General features: G+C 40.0%; 4 protein-coding genes across 6 annotated transcripts; 3 read left to right on the top strand and 1 right to left on the bottom strand.

The window, feature by feature from the left end:
- The first annotated feature begins 402 nt into the window (after positions 1 to 402).
- On the top strand, positions 403 to 4,725 carry gdf9 (growth differentiation factor 9). Of its 2 annotated transcripts, XM_076892236.1 has the most exons (3): positions 403 to 1,031; positions 1,883 to 1,951; positions 3,128 to 4,725. In XM_076892236.1, exons 1-3 carry the CDS (start codon positions 656 to 658, stop codon positions 4,057 to 4,059), a joined length of 1,377 nt encoding a protein of 458 aa, XP_076748351.1. In that variant the 5' UTR covers positions 403 to 655; the 3' UTR covers positions 4,060 to 4,725. The 2 variants fall into 2 exon arrangements, with proteins under 2 accessions (XP_076748351.1, XP_004540997.1); XM_004540940.4 differs by lacking the exon at positions 1,883 to 1,951 and having other exon boundaries at positions 411 to 1,031.
- A 993-nt stretch (positions 4,726 to 5,718) lies between these two features.
- On the top strand, positions 5,719 to 7,632 carry uqcrq (ubiquinol-cytochrome c reductase, complex III subunit VII). 2 transcript variants are annotated; one of them, XM_004540941.4, is made up of 3 exons: positions 5,719 to 5,868; positions 6,516 to 6,687; positions 7,451 to 7,632. In XM_004540941.4, exons 2-3 carry the CDS (start codon positions 6,534 to 6,536, stop codon positions 7,543 to 7,545), a joined length of 249 nt encoding a protein of 82 aa, XP_004540998.1. In that variant the 5' UTR covers positions 5,719 to 5,868; positions 6,516 to 6,533; the 3' UTR covers positions 7,546 to 7,632. The 2 variants fall into 2 exon arrangements, with proteins under 2 accessions (XP_004540998.1, XP_004540999.1); XM_004540942.5 differs by lacking the exon at positions 5,719 to 5,868 and adding an exon at positions 6,184 to 6,208.
- Positions 7,633 to 9,255: 1,623 nt separating this feature from the next.
- hspa4b (heat shock protein 4b) lies at positions 9,256 to 17,153 on the top strand. Its single transcript, XM_004540943.6, has 19 exons — positions 9,256 to 9,570; positions 10,154 to 10,211; positions 10,428 to 10,568; positions 10,843 to 10,965; positions 11,742 to 11,841; positions 12,216 to 12,349; positions 12,439 to 12,683; positions 12,775 to 12,851; positions 12,948 to 13,099; positions 13,250 to 13,356; positions 13,480 to 13,613; positions 14,835 to 15,019; positions 15,111 to 15,209; positions 15,399 to 15,554; positions 15,646 to 15,771; positions 15,878 to 15,985; positions 16,091 to 16,210; positions 16,351 to 16,512; positions 16,603 to 17,153. The coding sequence occupies exons 1-19, from the start codon at positions 9,464 to 9,466 to the stop codon at positions 16,807 to 16,809; spliced, it is 2,541 nt and encodes an 846-aa protein (XP_004541000.1). The 5' UTR covers positions 9,256 to 9,463; the 3' UTR covers positions 16,810 to 17,153.
- A 3,595-nt stretch (positions 17,154 to 20,748) lies between these two features.
- On the bottom strand, positions 20,749 to 26,088 carry LOC101485858 (interferon-induced very large GTPase 1). The gene has a single exon (XM_024805412.2). It carries the CDS (start codon positions 26,082 to 26,084, stop codon positions 21,882 to 21,884), a length of 4,203 nt encoding a protein of 1,400 aa, XP_024661180.2. The 5' UTR covers positions 26,085 to 26,088; the 3' UTR covers positions 20,749 to 21,881.
- Between the last annotated feature and the right edge of the window lie 1,358 nt (positions 26,089 to 27,446).

Raw genomic sequence — 27,446 nt, 5'->3', positions numbered from 1 at the left:
CAAAGTTTGGCAGCAAAAATTGGGAGAGCTGCGCCCCCAGTTTTTCCAGTTTACTACTGGATAACTAAAAATTAAGCAGCATAGGATCTAAAACTTACAGACTTACAGAAATATAAAAAGGCAAGAGACCATTTCGGATTTTATATGCAGGTAAAAGTAAATAATTTAAATAACAATTTAAATAATTTCTGAGATACTGGTAGACAGTGTAGCTCTGCTAAAATCCATATACTTTAGGATTAAATGTATTTAAATTTGCTAAAATGTGTTTCAAATCTGTTTAGAGGGCTCGGTTTTCCGCTTTAAATGTTAAAATGTGTAGTCTGACCTTGTTTTTACAATAACCGGAAACGTACTTCAATACCAGAAGTTAAAGGTTCACAGTTTAATCAGAGCTGGTGCTTTACAAAACACAGTCCTCTCACTTATGCTACATATAAAACAAGCTCGCTGCAGTTTTCATTCTTATTTTTCACACGACCCAGCCGCAGGGGCTCCTGCAGCAGCTTTCTTTTACATGACAAAGTAATATGAGTGATGGAGCTGATTGCCCACACCTGCGCGTGTTGATCAGCGGCAGCACGTGTTCGCTCCTGTTGACCTCGAGCTCTCCACAGAGAGTCCCGATAGGTTTTGACCGGTTTCGTTGTTTATAATGGAAAAACAAATGCTGATGTCAGCTGCCCTTAGTCGTTTTCGCACTGTCGCTCTGCTGCTGCTTGTCACCTGCAGCTTCAAGCTGGTTGCGCCATTCAGGCCTGCCACTAACGCGCCGCACACACTGACCGACTTCACCTACCAGTACGACAGCATCTTCTCCCCGCTGCTGAAAGCTCTGTCGGAGCACGGGGGGTCGAGGTGGAACCCCGGTCTGAAGAAAAAGCTCAAACCCGAGCACAGGTACATGAAATATCTGACAGAGGTTTACAAGAAGTCCTCCAGAGTGCAGAGGAGTGTGGACGGGAGCAACATCTACAACACTGTCCGACTGATCAAGCCACAGGATGAGTGCCTGGCACAAAGTAACAAAGGTGAGCAAGTCACACGGGCAGCTGACTGCACTGGAGAAAACAAAACGGTCATGCAGCACTGATGCTCCATGGCCATTTAAATAAACGAATAGGCTCTGAAACATGGCACACAGCCTTAAAACACCCCAAAGGATAGTTACTAAGGGTCATGTGTTTATTAAGATTATAGAGTTTCAATGATTTGGAGATATAGGTCACTTTTTCGAAGATGAGGTAAAGCAAAGCGAAATTACCAGAGCTTCCTGGATCTCAGAAGAACCTCAAGCCCCAGATGCACCCTAGGATAAGTATCTCAGTTTATATTTGGTAATATAAAGTTTTTGAGTCAAATGTCCCAACAAACTGACTCAACACAGAACAAAAAGTGGTTCATTTAATGGTATTACAATGTGACTGTTTCATGTTTGACATTAACCATACCTTATACTACATCTCATCATCTTACCCTGACCTGACCCACTTCTCTCTGCTGTACCAGGGGCAGACTAGATCATACGTAAATAATTCCAGTCCACCATGTACATGCAATACACTAACCACTGATTTTACAGGTTGTGCATTGATGTTAATTATAAATGAATAACTTTATTCATATTATAACATTAAAAAAGGCAACCTGGGACTGCCAACAATCCTAACTACTGAATTTCAAGGTGCTATGGCTTTTGGTGCACCTGCATAAATCATTAGGCTGCATGTATGGTGAGTGTTTGTTTGATCTGGCTCATAACTGGGATGTTTTTTGCAGCATTTAGCTGCCTTTTCTTTCTCATTTTTATTCCCTCCCTGTCTGCCTTACCTATATTTCTTCCCCAGATCATCCATTTTGCTCTGCGCTTTTTTGTTATTAGGCAGAGCAGCAAGTAGATGTTCGCTGCCAAGAGATGCACGTACATTTGCACACACCCTCGCTCAACTAGGTGCGTTGTTTGCACTGTTGACACACAAACTCACTAGGCCAGTGTGGTGAAGTTAGTCATACCTGCTCTGAGGATTGTGTTGCTTGCTATCTGATTGCTGGTGCAGCAAAATTACAGCAAAACTGCTCAGTCAAGTACTTATGAAAAGCCATAACTTAACCTTAGTGCTAACCCAAATTATAGAGGGTACCATGGGAAACCTGGTTTAAAGGGAGAACTAATTTCTACACAAGGCTGGTATATACTGTGGCTGCTGGATTTAATGATGTTCCAGGAAAAAGATGCACGTCTTTAATAAGATTTATTACATAAACTGTGAGGGAAGAAGGTAAGTGGTTTCTAGATGATTTAGTCTTTCACTTTTTTTGTGAGGGTTCATTTTGTAGTTCTATTATCTACAAAGCATCTTGAGTGAGGCCCTTCAGATACTTTTACGTTAAATCTATTACTGTAATTCTATGAATATGGACTCATGGATGTAGCTCAAGTTAACGCAGAATGAATACCGTTTAAAATCAAAAATATTTGAATGTCAGATCTCTGGCAGCAGATTGGATGCCTGTAGAAATCACAGTTTTGCAGACAGGGGACAGATATATTTTTTTATAGCTTCTAATATACAACACATAATATCTTAAACGGTCCAAACCACATGTATGGTTTCACAGATATTAAAGCTTGAGGTCTTTTTAATTTTTTTTAATTTTTTTTAGTCATTCAACTTTAGTGTGATAATACTTGGGTATGCTACAATATACCAATATTTTTTATTATATATATTTTTAAGTGTGTAATAGTTGATTTATATATATATATATATATATATATATATATATATATATATATATATATATATATATATATATATATATTACATACATACACACACACACACACACACACACACACACACACACACACACACACACACACACACAAAAAGTGTGCGTTTTTAGGGGTTTTTTTTGTATGTAACTGATTATGGAAACACATTATTGTCACTAATCCTGCATTTTTACCTTCCCTTAAAAGTAAAATGTCATTGGTGGAATTGGCTACATGTATAAGTTGTGCATGTTTATTCAACCTAATTAAAATTTGGTGTAATCTTGAGCACGTCTGCATCATGACATGATGGTGACTTTCTGCCCTTTATGTTCTTGTGTTCTTCCACAGAGAGTTTTATGCAGGATTTATCCTACAGCCTCCATCAAGTGAAAAGAAAAGAGCAACTTCTGAACTCGGCCCTGCTGTACAGTTTGGACCATGAAAGTTCAGCACCTGTCAGCTCTCTGTGTTACATCACTATCGAGGAGTATGAGAGGTCGAATCAGTGCCCGCTCTGTCCAGGGATCCAACGTGCAGTGAACTTTTCAGCCAGCACAGGCAGGAGGAGCTGGAGAAACTGGGTGGAGATTGATATCACTTCATTTTTTCTGCCTCTCCTAAAGTTTCCGAAAAAGAACATACACTTGCTTGTCAACATCACCTGCCCAGAGGAACAAAGAGCCAAGGGCAAAGGTCCCCTGGAGATCACCTTGAGGTCCCCTCCTCTACTTCTTTACCTCAATGACACCAGTAAAATCGCCCACCAGTGGTCACTAGAGAGTGCTAAAGCAAGTAAAAGGCCATCTGTGGCCTTTAATAATTTTCAGAAGGAGGGGGCTTTAAAACCAGAACGCAGGCGTGGGCTCAAGAGGAGATGGAAGAGGGAATCTCCAAAGAGCAAACGAGGTGATACAAAGTTGGACATCCAGCTGCCTGAGCTTCTCCCAAGTTCCGAATTCCCAACACGTGACTGCGCCTTGTATGATTTCAGGGTGCGCTTCAGTCAGCTCAAACTGGACCACTGGATTGTGTTTCCTCCTAAGTACAATCCCAGGTACTGCAGAGGAATCTGCCCGAGGATCACGGGCTTCATCTACGGGTCACCCGTCCACACCATGGTGCAAAACCTCATCTATGAGAAGCTTGACTCCTCTGTTCCCAGGCCCTCGTGTGTCCCCTCCCACTACAGCCCCCTCAGTGTCATGATCTTTGAAGAGGACGGCTCTTACGTCTACAAGGAGTTTGAAGACATGGTCGCCACCAGGTGTACATGTCGCTAAGCCAGCAACCAACATGCCTTTCTGTTTTTCAGGCTGATCAGAATGTCAACAAACCCTCATCAGCAGTCATCACACAGGTGGACTGTTTCCAAGCATCAAATATTCTGACCAGGCTCGGTGATTTCATGAATTTATAAAATTGTTGTGCATGAAAGAAGTTTGGTCTGGAGCAGTTGTGTTTACTTAAAGTATTTTATCATGTAAAAGTGTGGCATTTATTTCGGTTTTGTTAAGGCAGAAAAGGTGCAGATGCATCCTGATCTTCAGCTGTTAGAAATGTTGTAATGAATCTAACACACTTGAAGATAAAAATGTGTGATGTATGATTTATTTTAAGTTTGCTTGTTTTTGTTAATTTATTCTGGGTGGGTTGTCTGTCATTATTCTTTAATTTAACACAATTTCCCAAATTTTAAGTAGCCCTGTTCTGGACAAAAAGAAAAAGCAGTCACAAACGCTTCCCAAACCTTTTACATATCGTTTTATTCATGGGGATTACAGACGTCTGTCTGCATAATGTCCAGAATGAAAGTTGTCGAGGTTTCAGTGTGTATTTATTACTTCTGGTCACTGAGTGACTGCATACGTGTGAACTGACTGCATGCTTATATATTTGTACTGGTTGAATGAGACTAAATGCATGTCATATCTATTTATGCAAACTGAATGAATTCACTGTGTGTCTGTGTTCAGCTTAGGAATATTCGAAAGAATGAAATTATGTAGGCAAAAGTTGAAGAAAATTAAAAATAACTTGCATAAACCTTGTTTAAATGGAATTATGTGAAGAGCTATGAGCCACTAAAGAAAGGTGAGTGGTGCTGAAATTGAGGAAATCTACTAAAAAGAAAAGTTTTATGGCCAGATGAGACAAAGATTGAGCTATCTGGCCACAGAGATGAGGTGTCTTTCTTCATCACCTTAAATCAAAGCTAGACAGTATGAACTCAGATCTAATTGGATGTTCCAACAGGACAATGATGCCAAGCATACATCACAAGTGGTTTTGGAATAAATAAAGCAGACTAATATTACACCTTTGTAATGGTCTTGCCAAAACGCCGGCCTCAACCCTTGTTAAAAATTGTGGACTATGTTTAAATGCCCAGTCATTGCCTTGAAAGTAATCAATTTAAATGAACTACCAACTGTGCCGTGAAAAGTGGTCATCCAGCCAAAAATATGCCTCAAGCTTATTTATGGCAACCAAAGTTTCTGGTTGAAGTGCAACACGTTAAGAGACATTTAGCTAAATATTAGTGGGAATGTATATATTCATATTTAAGCCTGTATACAGATGTACACTAAAGAAAATCCAACACGAATTCAATTCTGCACCCAATTCTTGTTTTGTTTTTTTAAAGTGATTAAAGATCTATGATGCACAATCATTCTACCCTAGAGCACTGAATAAAAATTAACATAACATCCATGCCCTCCATGAGTGTATGGGAACTTTCGACCACAACTTTACTTGTTTTGCTTAAAGTCCTAACTGAGGAAAAAAACCTTTAGAGCTTAGTCGATTAATATTGGCACCTTCTGAGTGTGATTTGCTGTGGCAGCTAGGATCTGCGGCCTAAACTAGATGATGCCCATAATCAAATATTGGAATATCTGAAAACACACGAGCACAGTATTAATAGACCTGGAACTAGAAAAAACACATTTTCCTCACTCAGTTAATGGCTTGCCGTTTAAACCCCAGCCCGTCAGGGGGCAGTAATGCCCTCGGCGTGAGCTGACGCCTGAATAACAAAGGTCGACGGACACCGGAAGTGTTCAGAAACACCGTGGACAAGCAAAGCGGTGAGTCTCAATGTCATTATTTCAACTGAAAAGTTTTTCTTGAATTTATCCGTAATACTAAAACGTGATATGTCAGTAATTTTTTTTATAGCGAAACTGAACTAGTGTGAGCCTATTGCGATTCAAATACCACGCTTTCGTGCAAGCTCAAGGTCTGTTTGTACCTCAGGAGCTAGCCTGTTTGAGCTAACAGACAAGCTAACGTCTAGCGCGGCTAACCTTAGCTCGTTTGGGATTTTAATTTTGTGTTCTTTGAGACAGGCTACGGATCAACAATCTGGCACCCTTTTGGGGGTTCTGTGTTAGTGACTATCACAGGAAGTCTTTAAGACAAGGGCAGGTGATTGTTTATGTAATACTCTTACATAAAACAGCTTTATAAAGCTGACTTGTGAACCTCATTACATAAGCTAACGTTTAAATGACGACTTTACGTTAAAGTTAATACGACACGTATGTATTGCCCTTTATGTATATTTAAAATTCAGTAACCCCAATAACCCCCTTTCCAATGACAGGCTGGTTTCTGAGGAGAACATTAGATATATTATCCAGCTATTGGGTTAAAAATATTTTCTTTAAATCCAGCTCACAGAAACACTTAAGCACTGATGACTGTGTTTGTATGCGTCTTGCTGTCTTTTCAGCCCAGCTCTCCAGTAAACATGGGACGCCACTTTGGAAACTTGGCCAAGGTCAGGCATATAATCACATACAGTCTGTCCCCTTTTGAGCAGAGGGCTTTCCCCAACTACTTCTCCAAGGGAATCCCAAATGTGTGGAGGAGGGTCACGTCGTCTTTCTTCAAAGTTGCACCCCGTGAGTGTTTTTCTTTTACACTATGTTAGGATTCTGGTATACCAGCTCATTGTGTCAATATCAGTAAATTCTTAAAATTAAATAAGAGCATATGTAGCATGCTTGGCCTGTTTGTTTCAACTCTGTCATTCATATTTTCCTAGTTAAACTTCACCTGGAATCTTGGAGTTGGTTTCTGAGCTAAAAACGCTTGTATTTTAAACTATAAAAGGATCTTATTCTGAACTACTTTAGGCTATTTTTAAGATAGAGAAAATAGAAAATAAAGCAAACCTAGATGACTTGCAAAGAAAAGCGTCTGGACTTCTTTAAGTTACTTGAAGACGTTTCACCTCTCATCCGTGAAGCTTCTTCAGTTGAAGAACCTTCTCAGATGAGAGGTGAAACGTCATTTGAGAAGCTTCTTCAGTTGAAGCTTCTCGGACGAGAGGTGAAACGTCTTCAAGTAACTTAAAGAAGTCCAGACGCTTTTCTTTGCAAGCTCCTTTGACTACGATGACCTGGGTGACTGAGAACCTTCACAGACAAACCTAGATGACCTGTTAAATTAATTGATTATGAGTTTGACCATAACAGTATTTGTGCTTATATAATAGAAGTGTTTTAGTCGAGTCATGTGTGAAGCATGAGTGAAGATTTGAAGAGAATGAAGAGACAGACAATATGATTTTTAAGGATTTACTAAAGACACTTATTTCACAGTAAGGTGCATAAAGTGTCAGATCGCTAATGCTAATGTGTTTTGTAATCTTCCTTTTTGCAGCAATGGTCCTTATGTATCTGACCTACAGCTGGGGCAACAGCGTCCATCAGCAGGGCAAGAGGAAGAATTCAGCCGACTACGAGAACGATCAATGAACACGCACCGCCTCTCTAAACTGCCCTCTGTTTATAATTCCAAGTCTGTACGTCTAACCAATAAAAAGTGAAAATATTTATGTGAAATCAGTTTTGATTGACTGTTGGTTCACTTTAATTCCTAACATTGAATGACAAAATAAAAAATAGTTAAGTTAGAGTGTGACATTTGGAGGATAAGTGTGGTACTCTCGCAAATGATGTTTGGTGATGTTCTGGCCAATAATCTGATGCCTGTGCACACCAGTTTGTCATGTTTTCACTTAGAATGTGGTGGATGTTGTGATAGGGTTGCAGTTTTAGATATTCTAATACATATTTTGCATTAAATTAATTTATCAGTACACAGAAAAAAGTGTGGTTAAAAATGTTGGAATCTGTGTTTGAGTGAGTTTGAACCGTTTGATGTGATTATTTGCTATATTTGATCCCATGAGAATAATACTGATGAGACAGAAATGTTTCAACTGCAGAAGTTAATACTAGTCAGTCATAAAAGCAGTGCTGAGGAATGGATATATAAGACATATAAATGTATTTATTTTCAGGCTCAGTGTTTCAGGAATCATCCCCACGCTTTGAGTCTGAGGGGTGGAGGCAGTGCCACAGCTGTCTTTTTGCACGACAGTGAACTTTATATACTGTATTCCTTCCCTGTGTTAGTTGAATCTCCAGATTCATGAGTGTCTAATAAAAGTAGGCTGATTGACTTTGTGATGTTGTAGAATACAGTGTCCTGCTGACCACAGTCACTGGTGAGTGCTGTTGCCATAGCAGGATCTGCAACAGCGTAAGTGGGGACTATGTGTCAAAGTAAAAGAACACACTGTTGTAACAACATGATTTTGCATCACCTGATGCTGATTTGCTGATGTGACTCCTTGATATGTTTAGCTGGTGAGAGTTGCCAGAAACATAATCAGAAGTCTTAACAGCCAGACAATTTTATTACAGCTGATTTGAAGTAGCTGTGATACTTAAGAAAATACCAACCTGCAAATGGTTGACGCTACAGCTACCAGAAGTCAGACAGCGATCATACAGACTCTAGTGAGATACTGGGATGTCCAACAGGTTAGGGTGATTATGGATAGAGATGGGCATGTACTAATCAGTGACCAGGGTGTGCTAAGAAGGTGGAAGGAGTACTTTGAGGACCTGATGAATGTATAAAATGAGAGAGAGAGAGGAAGATGTAAATCAGGAAGTGCAGAGGATTAGCAGGAGGAAATGATGGCAGCTATAAAAAGAATGAGTGGAAAGGCAGTTGGTTTAGATAACATACATGTGGAGGTATGCAGAGCTCAGCTGAGTTTTTAACCAGATAATTTAACACAGTCATGGAGAGTGTAAGGATTCCAGAGGTATAGAGAAGAGAAGAAACAAGTGTGACAGACCGAGTGGTAGTAAATATACAGCGATAAAGATGATGACCCATGCCATGAAGATATGAGAAAGAGTTGGTGGATGGATATAGAGCTTCCACCGAGGAGGAAAAGAGAAAGGCCACAAAAAAGATTCATGGATGTACCAAAGGAGGACATGCAGAGGGTTGGTGTGACAGAAGAGGATGCTATGAACGGTGAGAAGGAATCACATGATCCGCTTTTGCGACCCCCAAAGGAAAAAAAAAAAGACCTGCTGATGCGATACCGGGTCTGAGCTGTAGGTGGCGCATGACATCTCTGGTCCCCGCAGTCGGATGCTATTGGTCAGTGCACAGACAGAAAATTCCTGAACGCTGTCACGCATCTGCCGGCGTACCGCATGCTGCTGCTCAGCTTCATGGAACAAGAAGAACAAGGGTGTATCACCGTCCGCTGACTGAGAGCTTCTGTAGCCACCGTTGTCACTTTGAGCACCGAACTGTATTTTTGTTCCTCCTTGTAACTCCACACTACCAAGTTAACTAGCGATAATGTCAGTTGTAGGCTTTGACGTCGGGTTTTTAAACTGCTATGTAGCAGTAGCCCGAGCCGGAGGGATTGAAACTGTCGCCAATGAATACAGCGATCGATGTACACCGTAAGTACGACTAGTCACATCATTGAGGATGCTTTGCAATCTATCGTCTGCGTTGATAACGCCTACAGAATGTGAATGAATGCACTTTTCTATATCCTAATATTGAGTGAAGCTAACATTGCTAGCTAGTTAGCATGCTAACAGATTTCACAACAGGAAACAGCATGTGAGTGCTAAAGCTAATGCTAGCAAGCCGGAACGAAATTGTTGGAGAAAAGAAACCCTGGGATAACTTGATTTTAATTTATTGTTTCTTTTGGGGTTTGAATACATTAATACCATCGAAAAAATATTTAAAGGTCGTTAAGTGACCTAACTAGTCAGGTGATGGATGTTTTACTGCAGGCTGACGGGAGGAGGCCGGAACCAGGCTGTCAAAACCACATTATCAGCCTATTGTGCTTCATTTTTAACGCTCTCGGTCTACAGAAAAACCAGATAAAGGACCATAGAATTGTGATTTCAGAATCTTAAAAAATACACGTGAAAGGGTTAATATTATATCGCCAGTTGGTGAACTAACTGCACCATTGTGAAGCAATTGTTGTAGATGAGAGAGGTGAATTGTGTTTTCTGTTTTTAGAGCATGTGTTTCTTTTGGACCCCGGAATCGATCAATTGGTGCAGCTGCAAAAAGCCAGGTATGTTTTCACGAGAAGCTGAGAGGTGCTGGGTACAGGTTTTGCCCAGGAGACCGGGGTGGGGGTCGCTTCATCACACAGTGCACAGAGCATGAACAACTCTACACAGAAACTGCACCAACACAAATCAATTTGCCAAGTCATAAATTGACAGTTTGTGCAGTTAGTATTTGTGTGTCAATTAAACATTTTTCTTGTCTTTCTCTCATTAAACAGGTTGTCACAAACTGCAAGAACACAGTCCAAGGGTTCAAGAAGTTTCATGGCAGGGCATTTTCAGATCCATATGTGCAGTCCCTCAAAGAAAACATGGTCTACGATATTGCACAAATGCCCTCGGGAACAACAGGCATCAAGGTAAGAGAAGAAGAGGGAACATTTGCATTATAGTTAAAATTTTGGTATTCTTTTTCCAGACCTGACTTTATAGTAAACTTGGTCTGACATTTTCTCTAGCAGCTGATAATGGGTTTGTTTTTCTTTGAGGATCTAATTGAAAACCTCTGAGAACCTTTTGCTGCTCTGTGTCACTAACTGGAATATTTTTTAAAAATCTGCTACTATACAAAACACTCATTTTGAGCTGACGCGTAATAAACTTCCATGTCTGTCAATTGGATTTTTGTTAAAGGTGATGTACATGGAGGAGGAAAAGGTATTCAGCATCGAACAGGTCACCGCCATGCTTCTCACCAAGCTCAAGGAGACGGCAGAGAACGCCCTGAAGAAGCCCGTGGCTGACTGCGTTGTGTCTGTAAGTATGCTGTCATAACAAGTCCATGCCTCACACACATGCATTTGTCATGTTACTTGATCAGACTTGTCCTGAATCTGTCTTTCATTAAGTAGGTTAATAGAATAATACACAAGCTCTGAGAGAATGGCATACAACAGAGAGTCTATGTTTTACATAGTTTGGTTTCACTAAATCCAGTCTTAATTATTGAATCATCCATATTCTATCATAAACCCATGACCTTTGATTGTGCATCAGACTTATTTTAGAATTAATAATTAAACTCTCCTCCAAGAACTTCTAGTGGTTACAGTAGTAATCCTTCTGCTCTGGAGATCTGCTGCACTCTAAACCAGAACTTGCAGCAGGCAGATACGTGATTTATGTTCCATTATGCTTAACTCTTCCAAGCAGCAGAGCAGAGGACAGCTGACTGGAGTTGGATGAGAGATTCATTTTTGAGAATGTTGCTTATAAGTTGTTTTTTTTTAATTGCTCAGTTCTTTTCAAATTGGCAGTGAAAGTTTATTTCTCAGCAATCATACACAAGCATTTCCAACCTTCAAAACAATAAAAACCTGTTGCAAATGCTAAAGATGCGTGTGACATTCAGTCTGTGACTTTGCTGTAATTCAGACACAGATACATTGCATTGCTTAACATGAGAGCATAGTCGTGTGACCAAATTATCTACTGTTTACCAGCTGAGAAAGATCAGAATCAAATCATAGTGTGTGCCACCTTGCGGGCTGATTAACCAGACTAATCAATGGACTCCCTTCTGTTCTAACCAGGTTCCTTGCTACTACACTGATGCTGAGAGGAGATCTGTAGTAGATGCTGCTCAGATTGCTGGACTCAACTGCTTGAGGCTGATGAATGAGACAACTGCAGGTCTGTACCAGAGCTTTTAGGCAAGGAAGTGCATCTCACTAACCAACTCTGATCTGACAGTAATTGAGACCTATTCTGCTCTTGATCATTTTCTGTCATATTCAAAGTGGTGGATGCTCAAATCAGTCGAATGCTCTACATACTCAAATTTCAAACAGTTTTTTTTCTTAAAAGGAGATATCATAATATGATCATATCAGTCACTAAAAGGGCTACATCACTGCCCAGTATAAATAAAATAGTTAATTATCAGATAAGGATTATTTTGAGCTTTGAGTCATACAAAGCCACTCTAGCTTGGTGTTGTTTGTAAGCTTCCGTTTTCTAACTAGTTAATAAGGTACACCTAAAAATTCTAATTGACTCGATTGCAGTTGCCTTGGCTTATGGAATCTACAAACAGGATCTGCCTGCTCCTGAGGAGAAGGCCAGGAATGTGGTGTTTGTGGACCTGGGCCATTCTGGATACCAGACATCTGTGTGTGCCTTTAATAAAGGCAAACTCAAGGTGTGTAGACATCCCAGTGCACTGCACACAGTTTATCAGTCTACAACTGAGTTTGTGTCATAACCATAACTCTTTACCCTGCCGCTCAGGTTCTTGCCACAGCATGTGACCCGCTGTTGGGAGGAAAGGATTTTGACGAGGTTGTCGTTAAACATTTCTGCGAGGAATTTGGCAAAAAGTACAAGCTTGATGTGAAGTCAAAGCCCCGGGCTCTGGTCAGGCTCTACCAGGAGTCTGAAAAACTGAAGAAACTGATGAGCGCTAACTCCTCTGACCTGCCACTCAACATCGAGTGCTTCATGAATGACATCGATGTCACTGGAAAAATGAACAGGTAGTTCGACAAGAAAGTGATTTTTTTTTTTTTTTGCTGATTGTTGATATCTACTTTACATCTAACGGCATGTTCCTCTTTTCTTTTGCAGGGCTCAGTTTGAAGAGATGTGTGCTGACATTTTGGCCCGAGTAGAACCCCCTCTGCAGAGTCTGTTGGAACAGGCCAGTAAGTTTAATTTAGTTTTTGTCTAATTGAGTTTAAAAAAGGAACTCATTAGTTTTTCTTCATGTTTAAGATTAAACTTTGTTTTTATTTCATAAGAACTGAAGAAAGAAGACATCTATGCGGTTGAGATAGTCGGCGGTGCTTCTAGAATCCCAGCTGTCAAAGAGAGAATCAGCAAATTCTTTGGAAAGGAGTTGAGCACTACACTGAATGCTGATGAAGCTGTGGCCAGAGGATGCGCTCTGCAGGTACAATGCAGTCGGGTTTTATTCTGTCTACTGGAAAATAATCAGTTGTTTGCATCTGGCAAACTTTAACAAGTGTTGATGATTGAGAGGAGTTAATATAATATAATGCTACTGCAGTGCTCATTGACACAAGGCCATCTCTCTCCTCAGTGCGCAATCCTGTCTCCGGCCTTCAAAGTCCGTGAATTCTCCATCACAGATGCCGTTCCATATCCCATCTCTTTGAAATGGCATTCTGCTGCAGAGGATGGTGTGAGGTAAAAAAAGAAAAAGGCTTCTTTGTTTTTCATTTTTATTATTATTATTATAGTCATCATTATTTATTTATGCTGACATTTATCTTAGTTACCGTAATGTAATTTAATATTCATTTGTTGCAGTGATTGTGAGGTGTTTCCCAAAAACCATGCTGCGCCCTTTTCCAAAGTGCTGACTTTCTACCGGAAAGAGCCTTTCTCTTTGGAGGCTTACTACAGTTCCCCTAATGAGCTGCCTTATCCAGATCCCACTATAGGTAAGAAATGAAACCTTCCTAAAACTTGGTTACCTACACATCAAGCAGACACACAGCTAGATTTGTACCTATAAGTTTTTATTTCCCCCCCCCATAAAGTCCTTAGAAAAATATCTTGGTTGGTGTACCTTTCCTCACTTTCAAATTTACTGCCTGGCCAAACAAAGTCACACACTAATGTGCAGTTGGACCCCATAAGCTTTGATGATGGTGCTCATTTGCCATCACTTCTTTTCAATAAGCGTATGCAATGTCTTAAGATTTATCTGTGTCCAGAATCACATTAGTATCTCACCAAGATCTTGTGTTCACGAGTGAAGAGGTGGACCACTGTGTATAGTCTTCTCCAGCACACCCTAAAAAGTTGGGTTAATGTCTGGACCAGTTGGTGTCCCATTGAAACTGATGTCTCGTGATACCTGAACAACTCCTTCACAAATTGAACCATCGATGATAAAGATGAAGAAAAAAATCCTATGATCGAAAAACCTGTTGACTCACTATATCCAGATTGTCAGGTGAAGTTTTGGGTGCAGAATGTTGTTGAACCAAGAACTGACCAACTGAAGTAATGCCACATCATCAACACTGCTCTCATAAGCTTGTACTCTACACTATGGATGATGAGTGCATCACTTAATCCACTTTTCTTTGTACCACGATGTGACCATCACAGTAAATCCTTTACAGACCTCATGATCTTTTTCCGTCGCTCCAGAGTCCAATTTTTATGTTCCTTCTGCCAACTGAAGCCTTTTTTATTAGTCTCACTGATAAGAGTTTTTCTTAAGGCTACACAGCTGTTTAGGCCCAATGCTTTGAGTTCCTTGTGCTTGAAATCCTCTTAATTTCACTATTAAATGTGGCCTTTTTGTGTGTTAGTTTTTTGTTTTGTTTTACCAGTTTGATCTCACTAAATTTTAAAATGATCTCCAGTAATCATCTTTTTTTTCCCTCTTTCTCTCTGATCAGTTTCTACCTAATACATCACGGTTCACCTTTATCATTCCAGGTTTTAATAATATGTTGCAGTCTCCCTAGGGTTTTTTTTGTTTGTTTGTTTTTGTTTTTTTTAATAAATGCAGACCTATAACTGACCCTGAGTGATATCTTTTTAATGACTGTGGGATATGACAGGCAGCGATTAACAAGCTTCACTAAACCTATTTTTCCTAGTTAATTTTTTTTATCTTTACTCCTTTTAACCCTTTATTTCCACAGGTCAGTTTATGATCCAGAAAGTTGTCCCCCAGGCATCAGGTGAGAGTTCCAAAGTGAAAGTGAAAGTGCGGGTGAACATTCACGGAATCTTTAGTGTGTCCAGCGCCTCTCTGGTTGAAGTGCAGAAGTCTGATGAGGCAGAGGAACCAATGGAAACAGAACAGGCTGCCGACAAAGATGGAGAGGTAGTTTGGACAAACGGTTCATCACAAAGAGTCATGCGGTACTCATTGTGAGATGCTTCTTCTTAAAGACTTCTTAAATTTCTTCCCACAGCAGAGCAAAATGCAGACAGATCAGGATGAGCAGCTGACTCAGGGAGAGGCTCAGAAAGAAACAGAAGAGAAGACGCCACGAGAGAGTGAAGAGATGGAGGTGAGATGTTTGTGTAGAATCAGTTAAATATTGATAGCCCAGATTAAAGTCTTTATGTTAGAACCCTGAAATGTTTTGATTTTTATGTTTTATCCTTATGAAGCAAATTCATTAGACTGTAAATGTTATAATACAGTTGTTTCATTCTGTGTGTTTATATTTTGTTATACCTTTTCTTTTTTTCCTTAGACTTCCACAGAGGAGAACAAGGGTGAGAAGAAGTCCGATCAGCCTCCACAAGCCAAAAAACCCAAAGTCAAGACAAAAGTTCTGGAGCTTCCAATTGAAAACAACCCACAGTGGCAGCTAGCAAACGACATGCTCAATCTTTTTGTAGAAAATGAGGTACCTATATTTTCACCCATCTCTCACACTGACATTACACAATCCAGTCATCTCGCCTGGGAGTAAGAATGGCTGTGTTTGTTCTCCTCAGGGCAAGATGATCATGCAGGATAAGCTGGAGAAGGAGAGGAACGACGCTAAGAATAATGTAGAAGAGTACGTGTACGAAATGAGGGACAAACTGCACGGCATGCTGGAGAAGTTCGTCAGCGAAACTGTGAGTGAAGAGCATCGTCTCATTCATCGTTTAAGATAAGCCGTGATGTAATTAGCAGCAGATTCAACGTCCCTCGACATAATGTGAAATCATTCTAATTCTTTAGGACCGAGATGTTTTGTCCTTAAAGCTGGAGGATACTGAAAACTGGCTGTATGAAGATGGAGAGGACCAACCCAAACAGGTGTACATTGACAAACTGGCAGAGTTGAAGGTGATTATTGCGCTGATTTCTTTTTATTTCTTTATTTATGTTTCTTGTCTTAATCTGATCACATATTGATTCCTCTAACTGATGTGTTTATGGTGTGCTCTGCAGAAACTTGGTCAGCCGATTCAGGACAGGTATGCAGAGTCTGAAGAGAGACCTAAAGCTTTTGATGAGCTGGGAAAACAAATCCAGCAGTACATGAAATTTATCGAAGCCTACAAAATGAAGGTGACTACTATTAACTACAGTATTAAGAAATGTATTTGTTTTTAAATATGTTTACACGGTATTGTTTAAAAGACATGAGAACTACTATTAATAGCTTCTGTTGCCTGCACAGCACATAATATTGCCTGTTTGATTTCCAGGATGAGCAGTATGACCATTTAGATGAGGCAGATGTAAACAAGGTGGACAAACTGAACAACGATGCAATGATCTGGATGAACAGTGCCATGAACCAGCAGAGCAAACAGAGCCTGGCGGTGGATCCATCTGTCAAAGTCAAAGACATTAAAGCAAAAACAAGGGTGAGTTTAAGATTGTAAGCACTAGGAATATTAGACTGTAGGGTTAGTTCAGTTTTTATTGAATCAACCCATCATTTCATTTTTCCACAGGAGCTTTTCGGTGCTTGTAACCCGATCGTGACCAAGCCCAAACCCAAAGTGGAGCTTCCCAAAGAGGAGACCCCTGCAGAGCAGAACGGGCCCGTCGACGGCCAGGAGAAACCCCAGGAAGCAGCGGCAGACAAGGGAACGACCGAGGCTGCGGGCAATCCTGCCTCAGAAACTACAGAGAGCAAGCCTGACATGGACCTTGATTAAAGCAGCCCGATGCCTCCTCGAGCGGAGCTGAGCAGGAGCTGATTGTTTTAGATTGAGACGCAGCCTAGCTGTATATCAGAGCCGATGACGTGTTTAAGGAACTGCTCTCTACGGTCAAAAAGCAGGCAGGGTGTTTGGCACACTGAGCCCAGCTCCTGGTGGTATCTCTGTCTGATGACATAGCATGCCCTCTCCCTTTCTGGATGACATAAATCAAAAGCCAGCTGCAATAATTCTGTTCGGCAATGAGCGCTGTACACATGATGGTATTTATTTCTGTTGTGTGCTCTGTAAGTGTTCTGGTCTGTGTCACAATATGGTTTTAATAAAGTTATTGAAAATCACTCGCACCATCACGGGACATGTGCCATCTATCATTTCTCAGAGAATTTTTCAGTGTTAATAGCACGAAGCTACAATGAATGAGGAATCATCCGAAAGACAAAACTCCTAAACACAAACTGAACAATGTGGTGTATGCTGTACAGTGTAGCGAGGAATGCCCAGACCTCTACATTGGAGAGACCAAACAGCCACTTAATAAACGCATGGCACAACATAGAAGAGCCACCTCCACAGGACAAGACTCGGCGGTCCATCTGCATATAAAAGACAAAGGACACTCTTTCGAGGATGCCAATGTTCACATTTTGGGCACAGAGGACAGATGGTTTGAAAGAGGAGTGAAAGAAGCCATCTATGTCCACTGTGAGCGACCATCTTTGAACAGAGGCGGTGGCTTATGACACCAACTGTCTGCCATCTATAATCCAGTTTTGAGATCCCTTCCAGACCCCTTAACGCCCACTCATACCCTGGTCCATCTGACCTCAGGAAATCCCATGATAGGGTGGGGCTAGGTTTCCCAATGAGCTCACTTGAAACCATGGGTGATTGTGACCTACACTCGTTTTCGCACCTTGGCTCATGTGATTAGGTAGAGGATCATTAGGGGGTCCTTTTTTCCCTCTTGGGGGGATACTCCCACAGGGTTTAAATCTGGGACTGAAGAAGCTTCTTGGATGAGAGGTGAAATGTCTTCAAGCAGCTTAAAGTCCAGATGCTTTTCTTTCCAAGCTCCTTAGACAATGAAGAAGAAAGGTGATTTAAGTAACTCTGAATGATGTTGTTACTGCCGGAGAGATCTTTGTATTTCACAAAATGTTGATGTGGGATTTTTCTACAGTCACTGGGTTTTCACAGAATGGTCAAGTTCTCTGGGAGAAAATGTGCACTTGATTTCAGAGAAGAATGGCTCAACTGCTTTAAACTGACGGGAAGTCAAGACAGCAACTTATTACATCTCAAAGATGCAGAAGAGCATCTCTGAGTGCAGAACACATTGAACTTCGAAGAGGGTGGGTGGATTATGGCAGCAAAAGACCACATTAGATGCCACTCATGTCTGCTAAGAACAGAAATCTGAGGCTACAATTCTAAAAAGCTCACCAAAACTGGACAACAGAAGGCTGAAAAACGATTTCCTGGTCTCGTGAGTCTTAGTTTCTACTGCAACATTCAAATGGCAGCGGCAAACAACAAAGCATCCTGCCTTGTTTAAAATCCCACAACCTACTTAAGTATTGTTGCTGATTACCCATCTTCTGATGGCATCTTTTTACCTTTTTAGCAGCATAACCCAGTTACAAAGCTCAAATCATGTTTGCTGAACATAAGTTCACTGTACTCTTTGATTCATTCATCCTACAAAATCTATTGAGATATGGTATCAAATAACACCAGCCATTCACTGATTATCAGTTATCGTAGTTCAACATTTGCACACCCTGCTTACATATAACCTTTAACCAGCTCGTGGCCTCTGATGTTGAAGTTCACAAAGCACGGACTTTGTTTTAGGGCAACACCACAACTTTTAACTTTCATGAGGGGAAAGGCTCCCTGAGAAACCCAGCTTATGATCAGAACGACGCAACATTTCAGACCTTCGATCTTAATCATGCATTTTTTTTATTAATTAACATACAATTTGAAATTTTTTCATTGCATATAATATACACACAGGATCAAAATCAGTTTGTCATTACAATGTGCGGCTTAATAAACACCGTGACGGCTGAAACTGAACTAATGGTATCACACATCCATATATCGCACATATGTTTTGCATGTTTTACATTAATTAAAACTAGATGCAAAACATGTAAAAACCACACGGTTTAAGCAGAGACCAGCTGCATCCAAATGCTGCCTCTATTTCTAAATGAGGTCTCATTAATAAAACGTCGTTCCTGTCTCAGTCCATAAAAGTGCATGAAACCACATGAAATGTCAGAGAGCAGAATTAATCAGGACTGTGGCACCCAGTGAGGTGTTGGCCTTACCACAAAGGAAGACTACCAGAGTTGCAGCAAAGTACACAGACCTGTGTTAACTAAGGTAACACAACATTTGCCTCAAGCATATACTGAGCAGTTGTACTTATATGCTTAATTATTCCTTTAAGGTACATTTTGAGCGAGGTGTTAATTTTAATTTTAACTGCTTTATTTCCCTAAATCAGCACATATCTTAAGGTGGAACCTATTCTTTCAGTATGTTGGATGATTGGGGGATAAATGATGAAAATGCAGTGCATAACACTCTTACCATCACCCCCAACCACTGTCCTTTTTTTGTTTGTTTTTTTTTGCTTTTTTTTTTTTTAGAACAGTAGGTGCGAGTTTATAAATGGCGCGGTTGTGTGAAAGCTGCGAGTGATTTGTGATCTTGTTTAGGAACCTAAGGGCTCCACCTGCATGTCAACACTGGTAGAGACTGTAAATGCTTCTATCCAGGCATATACTACAGCCAAACACCAGGGGGCAGCAGAAACCTTCCTCTGAACTTCTGGGGCGCTATTAGTTCGTCAGCTTTTATCAATGGCAGTAGATCGGGAGGTCAAACTTATGAGTAAATGTGGAAAATGCTGTAATAGCTTTCTTTAGGAATTAATTTTTTGACCGTTAATTAAAACAAATGTTTATTTTCTTTCAAGATTATTTATTTTATAATCAATATTGGTTTATCTTCTACTCTGTCGATTTATAGTTATGTTACTCTGCCTATTTATGGTTAGTTAAATCTGTGCCAGAATCTTGCAGAGATCATAATGCATCAAAATACAACTGGAGAAAGGTCTGACTGACATGACCTTAAATCATCAGTAGCTATGACGTCATTTTGAGCAAAACAGGTTAAAGTGGTAGTTCGAAAAACTTCGGTATTTATCAAGCTAATTTTATCCTTTAATTATTAAATTAGGAATTTTTCATGGAAGACCTGAACTTGTAATACAGTTTTGTATGCTGTTGTACTGGTAGGTTTACTGAACACGTTCTCTACCGTTGCGACTATATACTCTAGTATTGCAGCCATTTGTCAGTGGAAGTGCTTGAAAGCTGTTTTGTGTGGGAGAAACTAAATTTAGACTATAAAACAGTAAAAACAGCTGATAAGTACTTACAAATGCCCACCCCTTCTGCTCTTGAACATGTCTTTTTTTTTACTGGCACTTCATTAAAACTATTACTACAAAACCTTAACCTATAATAATTTAAATAAACAAACAGAACAACACAACACCAAAAAGCCCCCTAACTCTGTTTCTTTTAGCTACCACATAGTAATCACATCCGCCTAACAAGAATTACCAAGAAACATATAACTATTAGCAATCACAAAGATAAAAGTGCAATAGAAGAAGGGCAAGTGCTGAATGATGAAGACTGCAGGTCCTATAACAGTTCATCCATCCATCCTCTTCCGCTTACCCATGTTAAGGGTACCTAAGTGCAATTTAGAATTACCAATTAACCTGTCCCCACTGACTGCATGTCTTTGGACTGTGGGAGAAAGTACCTGAAGAGAACCCACACAAACACAAAATAGAAAGACTCAGTTCTAAGTATATAAATGCCACACAATTTTCACTGCATGTCAGAAAGAAAGTCTTTTATTTTATCATAACGCATTTGCACACAGATAACACCAATGTTCATCTTATACTTGTTACTGAATGGCACACTTATAAAAACCTGTAAAAAGATTTTATCATAAAAACAATAGTTAGGACAATATTCAGGATAAAATGGAGAAAAACAGGATAAAATTCTAATTTAAGTAAACTCAGTCTGGATAACTAGTTTTAAATGTACCAACTAGGTAAACAAAACAAATCAGCCTTAAATCTGTGAATGAATTTTCATGTAATATAAAAAAACAGTTGTGTTTCTCTAACTGTGATTAGACCAACTGAGAATCAATATATGAGGATCAATATATGTCATTATTTAAACATGATGACAAAAACACATTACAGAAAATCAATTTGAAACACATTCAGATGACTGAGAATATATTATTATTATTAATATTATTATTGTATGTGAAAGACAAAAAAAGGAATGAAGAATTATAATTTTACATGATCTATAACAACCTGAACAAAAGAACCTGAAAAGAAAAAAGTAAAATCAAGTTATTTGTTCCAGTATAATCCATAGAGAAAGTATTTATTGTAAAAGAACATATTAATAATAGTTACTTTTAAATGTTAAGCCATTATCACATTAAAAAACAGTATAATCTCAGACACTACTTCTGCTTCCCTGTAGCAATGCTGTCATCTCTACAAGCCCTGCACTTTTACTTATGACACTAAAAACTCTACTCATTTGAGTAATGAGTTACAATGTGAAACCAAAACTGAAGGGTTTTGTTTCTCTGATGCTTTAACACATTTCATCCAGACTTTTAATAGCTTCATCCTTAGGGATTTTTTTCCACTCACTAGGAATCTCTCCTCTTCCCTGGAATTTGTACTTATAGTACCCTTCCAGCTGATTTTGAAATCGACACACAAACCACTTCCAGTACGCCAGCTTAGACTCATCAGGGATGATTCTCCAGTTAGCATACTCTGGACCAGCAGTTCTGTACAGTTTATAGGGAACAGATTTCTCTGAATTATGATGAGGATAAAATCTGCCATCACTTGCAACATTTGTTGTGCAAAAATTGACGCTGAATTCCACTGTGCCTCTTTTGTGCCATCCTTTGATTCCAGAGAGTCAATGAAAAGGGACGCTGTGGTCATCAGGACTGTGACCTTCAATGGTGTTGGTACAAACAGCTGCACAGAAGGGACACGTTACCCAGCAGCACTTACACAGCTGATCAATGAGGATTTCATCAGGTTTTAACCTGGATTCCTTCAGTTTCCCCAAAGAGAGGCTGCTAGTTTGCTCAATGATGGAATCGAGTCTTTTCTTTATCTCTTCCTTTAGAAACTCAAAATCATTGATGTCACTGAAGTTTTGAGAAGAAATGGTATGAAGAGTTAACTCATCTTTTAGCAAACTAGAAAATTCCTTCAGCCACATCTTTATGTCTCCTCCCTGACTTTGGACATTCTGTGTTGCTGTAGATAAAGCTTGACTCATCAGTGAGTTGACATCATCAACATTTTTCTTGAGTATATTCACAGTTTTATCTCTGTGATCTATGAAGATGTATTTCTCTACTTCTGCTTTTATAAAAGCTTCTGTTTGTCTCCTTGGATTTCTGATGTAGGTGATGAAATCATTAAAGTTTTCATTCTCAGCGAGTGACTTCAGCACATGTTTCTCCAAGTTCAGCCTGTTCCCATTGAATGCTGGGAAATTACACCTCATCTCTCCAGCCAGACCAATGGCAGTCTTGTTACAGACAGCCTCAACAGTGGAAGCTTTCAACCTTTCACAGATCAATTCTGCAAGCACAACAGCAGATGAGCTTTCTTTGCAAAAGCTTCTAAAGACTGTGTAAAACTGTGTTTTCTTGCTTTCTAAATAAGTCAGTGCATCTGTGTTCATTTTAAATTTCTTCTGGGAGTCTAGAAGCCAACTCTCTGCTCTGTCAAACACATACAGTATGAGATCGACTGTAAACTCCTTTTTCAAATTATATATCATTGGGAAATTCTTCACTTCTTCTTTTACGTTTTTGGCCACCTCGTGCAAGTGAGTTTGTGTGTAGCCTCTTGTAGCCACAGGTTTGTCTTTAATTGCATCAAGTGACTGTTTGTCAGCTTTGTCAATAAGCAGTCTGATCTCTTGCTGTTCATTCCAGGATAAAGCACTGTGTGATTTATGTTGGGTTTTTTTTGTTTTTGAATTGTATCTAAATGTTTTTTTTATATATTCCCAAGCATTTCTGACAGGTCCTGAAACATGTTCTTCTGGTCTACTTGTGTGATTGTTATCCTCCTCAATATCTTGAGTTGATTCACTTGTGTCAGAGAGATTTCCTTTCTTTGGAAGGATGACATAATCTGTATAATCTCCAAGCCTTGACATGTCCTTGTATCTGCCATTTTGTTTGCGTTCATTTATCAGAGTCTCTTCAAAACCAAGTTCTTTAAGGATAATAAACTGATCTTCTTTCAAGTTGATGTCTTCAACAGGTTTAGTATCTGCTGTCAATTCAGTGACCCAGTCACTCCAAACAGAGCTGAACTGTTGGTTTAGCTCTTCTTCGTCATTGGCCTTATCCTTCAGCTGCTGAGCGAGCTCTTTGCTCTTCTGTAGCAGCTTGTCCTCAAACTCCTTCTTCTCATCATCCAGCTTTTCACGAGCTTTCTTCTGTTGAATAACTTCATCCAGTTTTCTTTTCACTATGCTCTCCTGTTCATCACAAAAGTCTTTAATTTTGGTTTCAAATCGGCCTCTCCATTGAGCCAAGATTTCTTTGTCTTTGTCCTCCTCAAAGTATGTTGTCATTTCCGTTTGGATTGTTTCATGTGTTTCATGTGATTCTTTTTTAAGATAGTTTGCTTCGACCTTGTCAAGATTTCCATTTTCAATTCTGTTATGAAGTTGGTTTTCAATGGTCAACATGTTGCTCCTCAGGGCCCAGGTCCAGTTTGCGTACTGGGACTCCAGTTTTCTGTATGCTGCAATTTCAAGTGTGTTTTTAAAACTGAAAACAAAGTTTTCATTGAGGAGGGCACTCCACAGGTCCTGGACTTTGTTTTTGAATTGTGTGAGAGTGATCCCAGCAGACTTTGAAGCTTTAGAGAGGATGGTGTTCTTCACTTCTTGGATGCTCTCACTGTAACCTGGATTAGGAGGAGCCATGGGTGGACTGCCCTCCCATAGCTGGGCACAGTATTTTACATCTTTTTGGACATCAAACTCAATGATGTCACTGAAGCACTCTGCACTGGAAAACTCCTCTTCAGCTGCTAGTTTGGTCATCTGGTCCAGTTTTTCTAGCAGGCGTCTCTTTCCTTCCATGTTTTTCTCTGCTGCTGCGACATCTGTAACATTCTGGTGAACAAACACACAACTGGGAGAAAGGTTAACTTTCTTCATCCTCATGAAAGCCTGAACAACAATCTGCAGGATGTCCTGCATCTCAGATGGATTCTCTCCAAAGATGTTGATCAGTGTCAGGTTTCCCAGACCAACAACAAATGTTGCCAGTTCGTTGTCATGGTGAAGAGTGGTGTTACCTTCCAGCTCAAGAGCACGTAGTCCTTCAGTGTCCACCACTAGAAGATAGTCAAACTTCAAGTCTTTCTTCATCTCCTCTGATACTTTGAGCATCTGCATGAAGACACCTTTGGTGCACCTGCCTGCACTCACTGCAAACTGCAACCCAAACATGGTGTTCAGCATTGTCGATTTTCCACTGCTTTGTACGCCCAAAACTGACAACACAAAAACTTTCTGGTCCCCCAGTTTCTTGATGACTTCCTCTAAAAGACTGGAGATCCATGTTAAAGGCACGTGACCTGCATCACCATCCATCAGCTCCATCGGGTGTCCTGATATCATCAGCTGTGCAGCCAGCTCAGGGTATTTAGACCAGTCAGTGTGTCTGCTCTCTCCTTCTATTGCTCTATGAGCTTCATAGATCTGTCCCATTTCTCTGAAAATGTGCTCCAAACCAAAAGTTGCAGACTGCAGTTTTCTGGAAATTTCTTCAAGCTCAGTTTGTTTTATTGATAACACATCTGATTTATTGCATTTGTTCTTTAAAGCCAAGACCTCAGACCATTTTTTATCATAACTTTGGAGAACTGAGGAAAGCTCATCTGTGGAGAGATCATCTATTAATATCTGAATCCATTTCAGAAAATACTGTTTGTCTGTCAGTGGCAAAGATGAGAGACTTTCAATGAACAACTCCATCAGTTTACTGCAGGAAGCAGCGCATTGTTTCTGGCGTATGTTCATCAGTTGTTGTTGCTTTTTACATTTCTCATTTTCGATGTCTCCTCTGAGATGATACAGTTCTTTGTGTATTTTGCTCCACTGATGCCACAGATCACCTCGATAAGGAAGGAATTCATCTTTCAGCTTTGAGACATCCATGTTATTCTTTTTAATCAAATCCATTATTATCATAGCAGCAGATTTCCCTCTTTGACAGGCTGGGACGCTTTCATCCACTCTGATTCCAGAGACCTCAGCCATCATTTCAAGCTGGAAAGATGGTTTCAAGCTGGATCCATCTACAGATAAAACTTCTCTAATGATTTGTTTCAGTTCTTCAGATACATCTGACTGGCTTCTGTCCTTGAGACCTATGATGTATTGTCCAGTTGTTGTCTTTACAACATCACAGTCATCAACACAGAGACAAATGAGAGGTTTGCGAGATTTAAAAAGACCTGATATAAATGATTGACTTTCTTCATGCTTTTGCAGAGAAGCAAAAAGAATAATATTGATGGAAGATTTTTCAATCAGTATGTCGCGCCGTTTTTCAGTCAACGGAGCATCACCATGAAGATTACAAAAAGCAATGCAGTCATTGAAGGCATCATTGGGTTTTCCAGCAGGACAGTACCAGGCAATCTCTGCCACACCATCCATCAGATAACGAGACTTGGTGCTTCCTGGACAGTTTCTGTGGAAGAAGGTGCTGTGACGGTCGTTGATCAAAGTGTTCATCAGCTGAGATTTAGACACTGACAGAGAACCCAGGCGGAAAAATGACACCAAGGGTGTCTGAGCTTTGCACACTGGAACACTCTTCATAGTGACGATGTTTGAGCCGTCTTCAGTTACCTTCCAGGTTTTTGTTATTTGTTTGAAAGTCCACAGAGGACACTCGATCTCCATTGTGACTGGGTCAGGGACAAGCAAAGGTAAGGCATACTGACACTGAGAGAGCTTTGTAATCATCATCTGTTTAAGGAAGCTGTCTGAGCAGTGAAATACTGCCATCTGAACATCCATTGGATGCAAATGAGTTTGTTCTGTCTCATGTGTGCCTGCACCCATTCTTAATAAATCAAATTCAAATTCAAATTCAAATTTTATTTGTCACGTACACAGTCATACACAGTACGATATGTAGTGAAATGCTTGGACAACTGCTCGTGACCTAAAGAAAACAAAAAAGGAAAAGGCTATGAATAAGATAGGAAATAAATATGAAAAATTAAAAAGGGTAAATTTAACTAGGAAGGAATAGAATATAAATTAAGGTTAAAAATGAAATAACTGTACAACACAAAAGCCCCCAAATTACTGAAATCTTCCTCAGTTATGTCAATCACCTGAACAGGTTTTGGATGGTTCCCCTCTGTCTGACTGTCTGATTTTACAGGAATGTATCTGACTCTGTAGTCTAACATCATCAGCCTGTGAAGAAACATCTGAGCTAGATCTTTCTCAGATGTCACATGGTTCTGTTTCACAGGTGAATGTATCTGAAGAAAATCTGCTGGTGGAAACTTATCTTGAAATTTGTCTTGAAGGTGAAGTCTGCCAAGCAGTATCTCGGTTTGTTTTTGACATGAGTTCTTCTTTTTGATTTCTCCAGAAACCTTCACTGGCTGCAGAAAATAAGCAAATAAATATGTACTCTATGTAAAGAAATTATAATGTTATATAGTGTAGTAAAGTAAAATGTCCTATATGAAAAAAATGATGACTTTCTTACCTCCTTGTTTCCACTGATGTTCTCCTTTACACTCACCTCCTCATCTGAAGTTCCTACATTTTAAAGTGGAACCAAAAAGTCAAATCAATGAAAGTAATACACTTATTAATACAAGTAATACAATAATACAATTCTCTAGTTTTTGCTGCAAAGCTTTCAAACTTGTTCTTTGGGACTTTGTAGTATAGTGGTTAACACATTTTCCTAACACACAAACAATCTCTGGTTGGAGACAGGGAGGAGACATAAAACCTTGGGTGGGGTTGTATCAGGAAGGGCACCCAGTGTGAAATTTCTGCCAAATCAAATATATGAATCCATCTGCTCTGGTGACCTCTTGTAAATAAAGAAGCCTTGCCACACCTAACCAACTATAAGATCAATCTCGGAGCTGCGGACGGTGACCTGCAGCTGGCAGAGGAGCTGAATATCTTCTTCGCCCGCTTTGAGACCATGGTACCGGAGGTATTGGAGCCACAGCAGCAACACGCCACCCATAGCAGCACCCCCCTCACCCTGGAAGAGGACGAGGTGAGGTGCATGCTGCAGGCTGTTAACCCGAGGAAGGCGGCGGGTCCTGATGGTGTGCCAGGTCGAATATTGAGGGATTGTGCAGAACAGCTGGCTGGGATCTTCACCAGGATCTTCAACAAATCCCTCGCACAGGCGACTGTCCCACTCTGCCTGAAGTCCTCCAC

Source organism: Maylandia zebra, linkage group LG2 (genome assembly GCF_041146795.1).
Source record: "Maylandia zebra isolate NMK-2024a linkage group LG2, Mzebra_GT3a, whole genome shotgun sequence".
NCBI lineage: Eukaryota > Metazoa > Chordata > Actinopteri > Cichliformes > Cichlidae > Maylandia > Maylandia zebra.
Note: the sequence above shows the minus strand (reverse complement) of the source record. Positions and strands in the feature narration are given on the sequence as shown.